Below are 8,800 nucleotides of genomic sequence, written 5' to 3' on the forward strand. Positions count from 1 at the left end.
GAGTAGCTAGGAAATGTAAAAACTGAAATGGGTAATCAAGAGGACAGTAAGTTTTTGCAGTTCCCATAGTAACAAATACTTATACATTAAAATGAAACATTTCATAAAACATTTAACTTGGTAATATATATTTATAAACACTTACAGAACACTTGAAGCACTGGGAGTGGTAATTATTGTTTAGAGCCTCTACCCAGCGATCCCCAGCCTCAATGGGATATCCACAACCCACACATTTGGTGGTAAATAGCTCATTCCAGTCTGAAAATTCAAAAAACGAGAAAAAAAGTTGAATGTATAGACTGAAGATAATTTCACTATAAAAGATAAAAAAATATATTACAAACATTTAAACTAGACAATCCTAAGTAAAAATCAAGCAAATTCAATTCATTTTCAAATTTATGAAACAAATATTAGACTTGAACTTTGATGATAAAATTTCAAACTGACCTCTGAGTATTTCTAACTCTTTTTCACTGACATTTTATAGATAAACAGTTATCCTAGTGGCAGGATTATTTTTAGATACATAATAAAAACAATGAAACATAAGTTGCGTCAGCGAGGTCACGTGACTAGTATCATGCCACCTCTTTCTAGAAATATCCTGTTCCTTCAAGAATGCCCTAGCATTTACTAGATATGTGTTAGTCTTGTATATATAAGACGTTCACAACATAACGGGACGCATACATTCAATTACTCATTACACTGTTACTTAATTTCAACAGTCGCTCTATAACAAACACTATAATTCACGTCTCACGTGGCCAACAATATTTTGTCCGTATCGTAAAGTTGTATTCGGAAAGAATAAACCAGTTTTATCTAAGAAAGGACTTGTGTCCCTAAAGTTTCGTCGGAACGAATTTACGGAAAATTAACTAACGACTGGAGCCGTAACACATATTTTAATATTTCATTATTTATAATGAAATGTGAAACTGGCAAACTTTGGAAAGTTTAAAGGGGAATACCCTTTCTCCAGAGTTGTGTGGTTAATATCAGACTTTTCATGACTAAAACAAAAGTTATGCAGTGTGTCCCATATATGTGCAGTGAAAGAATTAAATAAAGTACTTGATTTTACAGTTTTATTGTGCTAATTCAACGTTTCAGAAAATTTAGCTTGTTATGAAGAAAATGAATTGTAGCTAAAAATTGATCTATCTTTTTTTTTTATGAACTCAACGATTTTTTAAAGTGAATACTCTACCTTTCTCACAATATGGCAATCCATCTTCCAGGTAAAAAGAGCTGTTGCCAAAAGGTTGCTTGCAGTAGTTACACACAAAACAGTCAGGGTGCCACTGCTTGTCAAGGGCATTGAGGCAATCCTTGAACAAAATTGAGAAATTAATTACCTTGCAATAGTTTCTAAAACACGTGTTCCAACTGTTAAGGCATTCATGTAAGATTAAAATGGGTGTAATATATTTCATATTAAAAAAATCTGGTGACAGAATTCGAATATTCTTACCTAAATTATGACATACCCAAGAATGTTACATAAAATTTCTCAAATTGTACAAAGCATGAAAATATTAAAATTTTTTGATTTGATAAGCATTGAAATTTACAATTTATCTATATACCCTATGTTTCAAGTTTAGTTTGTTGTTGTGAACCTTTGAAATGATAATAAGAATACTTAAAGTACAGGAAAAATGACAAATACAACAGTGAAATATTTTAACTTGGTATTTGTAATTCATTTACAGAAAAGCATACAATAAAAGTAAAGCTTATTCATAAAATTATATAATTAAAGAGAAAATAAAAGTATTTATTTTTTGTAAAATATTTACCATAAAATGACATTAGAAGTCCATCTTCACTCTATTAAACATTCTTTCTAGCATATGAGAGTATAATAAAACTGTATCATCATATACAATATTCTTTCTAGTACATGATAATATAAGAAACATTATTTTTCTATTAAACTTTCTAGTATATAAGAATAGAATAATCATGTAGTATATTAATAAACTAAAAATCTTAAATGTAAGTTAATGAATTCTGTAATCAGATCTATGCTTCAAACATTAATTTTTCATGAATATGTGGCATTAAAAATATTTTGTCCTTGTTTATTAGAAATTTACCCCTTTAATCCGGTTGCCACATTTAGCACAAGCAGGAGCCAGGTATGCTTCATAGCATAATTCACAGTAAAGCTGGCCCTGTTCTTCAACAAAGCCCACATCTTGCAGGTGACGGTGACACTGGGCATTGGAGCAGTGAAAGTGTTCAGGACACCAGGTCTTTCCCAAAGCAGTTACAAAGGGACCTCTGGGGGTGAAAGAGAACCAAAAAAGTGTGAAACACACACATGCACACTGACATCTTAACAGAGAAAATTCTAGTAAAGCAAAAGACACAAGTAGGAGTATAATGCATACCTGTACAGTTCACCAGTTATAAAAGTAAAAATCTAATCTCTGCCACACATTTTACCAGACAAGTACAATATCAGGATGTTTATATATTTTTCCAACTACTCCAAGAATTTTGCACACAACAGTACATCTTAAAACAAGATTATTCAGTTCTGTTTTGAAAGCTAATGAAGCATAAAAATGCTGCATAATGCTATTAATGGTCCTTCTACATATTTATTTACTATGGCCACTTATATTAAACACAAGATTTTCATTAAAGTAGCACAGTGAACTAATGCAAAGTGATTGTAAAAATGTCTACTATTTCTCAAGTATGTTCAAAATGTGCTAAAGTTTAAATCACACAGTTTGCTTTCTTTATCAATTGAGTGGTCTGTTTTAATCAATAATTTCATCAACACTTCTTGTTTTTAAAATTATAAATTTTTCTATGCACCACTCCTGATGCCCCCCCCCCTGTGGATCAGTGGTAAGCTTGAGGACTTATGATGCTAAAAAATTGGGTTTAAATACCTGTGGTGGGCAGAACATAGCTCATTGTGTAACTTTGCACTTAACAATAAACAAACCTCTCCTGCTATCTATTTTTATTTTTGATGGAGAAGAGACCACTCTTTAAAAGTTCTTAAGCTTTTGTTATCATGTAAAACTGTTGTCATTATGCTGTTAAGACTATCAAGAATTTTTTTCATTCTGAGATTGGGATGTAAAATGTATTATAATAATACTCAGTTTTGTCTGTCCTGAAAATGCGCACACACCTTACTATTTAAATGCATATGTGCACGCACTTAAATTTAATGGATGTAAACAAAAGGCAGATATAAATATACTTTAACAGGCATTTTGTACAACAACATATCAAAAGCTTACCAAAGTTTTTAAAAAGGTCTAACATTAGTTGTAGAATAAAATTATAAGTTTATTTATTGATAGTATTAAGCATGGTAAAGTTTAGCCCTAACTAAACTAAAGCAAAAAATTGACACAAGTTACAGTGTTAATTTATCTCTTTATTGAATATATGCTGTACTTAACAAAGGCTTAACTCATGTTAGGCTTAAGACAAGTGGATTTATATATTTTGGTATCTGCGATTAGAATTCTTTTGTATTATTCTAGAAATCCTGTATTTAAGGAAATGCTGTTGCAGTAAAGATACTAATTTGACCACAAATGTTTTGCAGGTCTCTGCTAGAATAATATTATTTTTCAGTAAACTTTTATATAGAAGGAAGAAACTGTCACAATGCTTAACTATATTTAGTAGATATTTGTTGAAAGTTTCTTTTGTTTATTTGAAGTTAAACACAAAGCTACACAATGGGCTATCTGTGCTCCATCCACCATGAGTATCACAACCCAGTTTCTAGTGCTGTAAGTTCACAGATATACTGTGCCTCTGGGGAGCTTGTTGAAAGAATCAGAGGTTTTGAATTTTGAAATAATCATATTTTCCATTATAAAAATAAATCAAAGTTCAATATTAATTTAAATCAGAATTTAGTATTTTTATGTAAAACATGATTGATCTATCGCTCTTCTTCAAGTTTATGTTTATATACTGTTGCTGTATTTAGCTCAAAGTCTAAGTTTGGGTGCTAAATAAGGCTATTATTCACAGAAGACCCATATCTTAAGAGTGCCATCTTATTTATTATATTACAATAAATTCAAACCTGGTGGATTTAATAAAATTTGATGAGTTTGAAGGAATGTAAGTAATGAATACACAAATATTTTCAAGAAATTCAATGACAGGCAAAATATTCAGAAATGTAGAGGTATAGGAAAAGAACTGTCAGTGATATAGAATGAGGTGTTGTAGATCTACTCTTCCACAATACAACAGTTTTGTTCTTCATAGATTTTATTAATATGCACCATACACCCAGAATATTAATAACAAAAGTGTAAACAATAACAAATGAAACATTTTATATAAAAAATTACCAAAATTTTATTCTAAGAATAACACTTTATAGACATAAATACACCCTTTCCATGCATATGAAGTTGTGCTACAGAAAATTAATATCCAACTATAATAAAAGTTGTTACACAAACCTAAGTTTGAGGTGCAAGGTGAGACTTTTACATAAGCAGGTCATTATATCTTTAAAGGGTCCAAAAGGTCAAAAATGATTAAGCATTGTGCTGCAGCTGTTCCCAAGTAATCCAAATCAGTGGTTCTCAAACATAATGTAACAATGAATTGTTTTAATACTCATCACTAGATGCTAGAACTTAAAGTAACAATGAATTGTTTTAATACTCATCACTAGATGCTAGAACTTAAAGTAACAATGAATTGTTTTAATACTCATCACTAGATGCTAGAACTTAAAGTAACAATGAATTGTTTTAATACTCATCACTAGATGCTAGGACTTAATGTAACAATGAATTGTTTTAATACTAATCACTAGATGTTATTACTCATGAAAGTCATAATTACATAAATGAAAGCTGCCATACCTAATAGGAGTGCCACACACAGCGCAAATAGGGATGCGTGTTCCTGGGGAGGCCTGAGGCTTCAGTTGACCCCGTCCACGACGAGGGGCTGGACGAGAACCTGATCCTGGTAGTCCACCTAAAATGGATCCCAAGGGGGATGATGACCATGCAGGGCTGCCAGAGAGTGTAGAAGTCTGAGCAGGAGGATGGGGTTTAGGGGCAACAATTGGAGGACTTTTAGGAGAAAAAGTAGGAGGTGGTTGGGTGCTAGTGGGAGTAGTGGGAGTCTTCCAGGAGGGAGCTTGTATCTGAGTGCCTGGAGATTTAGGTGTAGTGGGAGGAGGTACAGTGGAAGCTGAAGGGGGTTTCCAGGTGGAAGCAGGAGCCTGAGGAGCTGAAAACTGAGTGGCTCCTTTTCCTTTAGTGAATGCAGCAGATGCATGGCTTACATGTTGTGTACCGGGAGGAGGGCGATAAGATGGGATTGAAGGAGTAGCATTTGATTCTATAGTGGGCTCATAAGTCTGCACAGGCTGTTTGGGAGGTGGCCAAACAAACTTAGCGCCACCTGGGAAGAGGTATAAACAGAATAAGAAAAAGATGAAATAACAGGGAAAAAAAGAAGTAAAGGTTATATTTGGATAGAAAAAGCAGATTATTGTTTATTTGGTCATTACCAAAAATTGTATTTAATTTATCATATAATATATTAAAACTTTAATATTCTGAACTCATGTTTTATTTGTAGTATTACCATTAGCCAAAGAGAGACTTTTTCTTGGTACTGATTGAAATGAACAAGATTTCATAAGCTTGTAAACAGTTGAAGTTAAACTGCTGAAAACTATTTATTATGTATTATCATGCTGTTATCTTCTAAATCTAATGTCAGCTATTTTATTAGATTGTTGTTCAATACTGACAAAAACTGTACAAGTATAGTAAGGTGTATAATAATTTTCATCCAAATACATACATTTTTTGTGAAGAAAGTTATGTTTCACATAATTCTGAAGTGTGACTTGAAGCAAACTATCAAAATGTACTATTTATCTTTCAAAATGTTGTAATTGTTATTAAATTATAAATAGTACATTAAATTACAAATAAGTGCATTTATTGGAGCTTAAAATAATGAGACATGAATAAAAATGCAACATAGATGTGGCAATAAAGTTCATAACCTTTCAGAATAAGGAATATCATTTTGTAGGAGTGGGGTAGGAATAATGGCACAGCTCATGCATGGTCCTCAAAACAGACTGGAAATTTATGTGATCTGCAGCAAAAGTCATCAAACTCAACCAACAAAACATAAAAAAATAAATAAAATGAATACAACAAAGCAAAATAATCAAATTGCCAAAATTATACCAAAACAATAGTAGTAGTATTAGTGTTATACTATAAAATCAAACTGATTAAGTAGGACTAGAGAAACAAAATATAAAATAATGATATAACATGGCACTCAAACAAAAATTGTTACTGCTAGATAAGTATAAATAACATGATCTTTAACATCACCACGCATTGACTAAGAACATTGCTAGAAAATTATACAAGCAAGTCAATTGAAGAATTGTTATATACCTATTTAATAACTTATTTTGTATGAGAACTTCAAACATATACAGTATTTTTTAAACTTTATAAGCATGACTACAATTCCCATAGCTCTATTTTGTCAGCGATTAACCATTTGTTTCTGCCTGATATTTAGAAGTTTTCCCACTGACAAACACAACTTGAAATAGTACAAGAAGGTTAAATAAAGTTAGCTCTTATGTCAACATCTAAGTTTTCACTTGTTTAAAAACAACATGACTGAGCAGAGAGAGAAATGCTTTAAACTAACAAATTCTCAAGTGACCTTGAATTATATCACAGAAAAATATTAAATTATCAACATGATATCTATGGTAAATTTTAAAGTATTTTCAATTATTAACAAGGAAGAACAGTTTTATAAAATATTTCAACTGAGATTAAGTTGATACTTGAAACCATCTGTACTTGGTGAAACTCCATAATTACAGAATTGAAGAAACATAAAACAATTGTACATTTCACAGATACAAATATGACCATGGTTTTGCCAGTACCTGATGATGCCTTTACTGGTGAAACCATGGTCATAATAAATGATGTAATTGTGAAACGTACAGTTGTCTTGTTTTTACTCAATTCTGTCAGAATAAGTTGTTGACTGTGAATGAGTGATGAATTGATGATAATATGATTTTATTCTGAACAACTCATAATACAACTAAATGTAATCTAATAACACTGTTATGAAGACTACAGTATAATAATATGGTTGCCCTGGGCTTGGCCAAGTAATGATCAAACATTTATTGTGAACCTAGTCACTACTTGATAATATGTTTACAATGGCTATTCTTGACTTAATAATAATAATATAATGTTTACTGTGACCTAATTTTGGTCTGATTATTATATGCATATTTTGAAATCATTATGACTGATAATAACTGTTTGCTGTGACCCAGTCTTGACCTGATAATTATGTGCATATTGTGGCCTCATTATAGCTTTATAATAATGCATTTACTTAACTGTGTTTACTGAAAATTCCTTTGTACAAATTTTTAACTAATAATATGATCTTTGTGGTAACCTAGTCATGACTAAAAATGACCTAGATATAACCTGATTATGATAAACTTGCTTTGATTTAGTCTTTAAGAAATATTTTTTTACTGTGAATAAATCAATATGGATTATATGTGCTATGAACTAATCCTTACCTTTATATCAGTGATGATAACTACTACATACTACACGTGGCATGATCATTATTACTAATTTACAGCTGTATTTTTTTTTCATTTTGAACTGTATAAAATAAGAATTCCCAGCACTAAAACATAATAGTAATGGTGAATGCAGTTCCCATAAAATTTAGTCAATTTTCATAAGATGCCTCACATATTGGGTACATTTGATTTCAGTGATGATTATCTAATTAAGGCCATGAGTTAGATCCTTGGTGTTATGTACCATTTCAAACATATATTGGAACAAGTGCATATTTTTAATTTCATTTTCTATCGTTAGTGCATGCTTTTAATCAATCAGTTGTAATGTATTTGTTAAGTATTAAACAACTACAACACCATCCAAGTCAGTGAAAATAATTGTACAAGGGTAGTTATTAGGGTTCAAATGTTAAGGATTCACAGTAAATGGATATACAAAGAATAATCCAAGCATGCAAAAATCAAAGTATCACAAAGTCATAGTAAGATAATTATCACCATTAATTCCAATGATATACTACAAATTAATTTTTTATATTTAGCCCTAGTAAAGATTTATTGACACTGGTAACAGACCTGGAGTAGGATGATGAGCATCAACAACTGGTGCAGTTTGAGGATGAGTAAACTGAGTAGTTGCTGGAGCCAGAGCTGGTGCAGGAACTGGTGCCTTAGTGGGCTGGAGAAATTGTACAAAAGGCAGTAGTGTGACAGCCTTACAAAGTGATTAAGTTATATATTTATGTTTTTTTTTTAATTAATTGTTTAAAGAAATATTTGCTCAAAAGTAAAAGGAAGTGTCTGAGAAGATACATTACTTGTGTTTAGAAACAAACTGAAGTTAATAACACAAAAACAAGCACACATACCTATGTGATATTCATAAAACTCATGTCATTGTAACAGCAGTTATAATATTTATAACTTGAGTAACATTTGCTTAGTAACTATACAAACACTATAAAATATTCACAGAATGTCTAGTCTAACATGTTCTTATTTTGTGAAATTTCTACGTTGGTGATCAACATGTTTTTAAAAATACATACACATTTACCTTTAGGATATTAGCTAAATTATCGAAATAAGCTGTTCATCCATTTAGGATCCTAGCATATAAATATATATTGTTGCGTCAGCGAGTCACAT

The 8,800-nt window shown here is 31.2% G+C and overlaps 1 protein-coding gene across 10 annotated transcripts in view; it reads right to left on the reverse strand.

The window, feature by feature from the left end:
• LOC106459323 (PDZ and LIM domain protein Zasp-like) overlaps positions 1–8,800 on the reverse strand; it is a 78,845-nt gene that overhangs the window by 4,431 nt on the left and 65,614 nt on the right. For 7 of the 10 annotated variants that reach the window (XM_013918936.2, XM_013918935.2, XM_013918938.2 and 4 more), the window contains 5 exons: positions 8,228–8,330; positions 4,887–5,436; positions 2,112–2,298; positions 1,220–1,340; positions 146–261 (listed from right to left, as the gene is read on the reverse strand). In XM_013918936.2, the coding sequence (XP_013774390.1) occupies positions 146–261; positions 1,220–1,340; positions 2,112–2,298; positions 4,887–5,436; positions 8,228–8,330 (1,077 nt within the window). The remainder of the gene's footprint in view (positions 1–145; positions 262–1,219; positions 1,341–2,111; positions 2,299–4,886; positions 5,437–8,227; positions 8,331–8,800) is intronic. The other 3 variants (XM_013918944.2, XM_013918943.2, XM_013918942.2) reach the window with 1 other exon arrangement.

Source organism: Limulus polyphemus, unplaced genomic scaffold (assembly GCF_000517525.1).
Source record: "Limulus polyphemus unplaced genomic scaffold, Limulus_polyphemus-2.1.2 Scaffold592, whole genome shotgun sequence".
In the NCBI taxonomy this organism is placed as follows: Eukaryota; Metazoa; Arthropoda; class Merostomata; order Xiphosura; family Limulidae; genus Limulus; species Limulus polyphemus.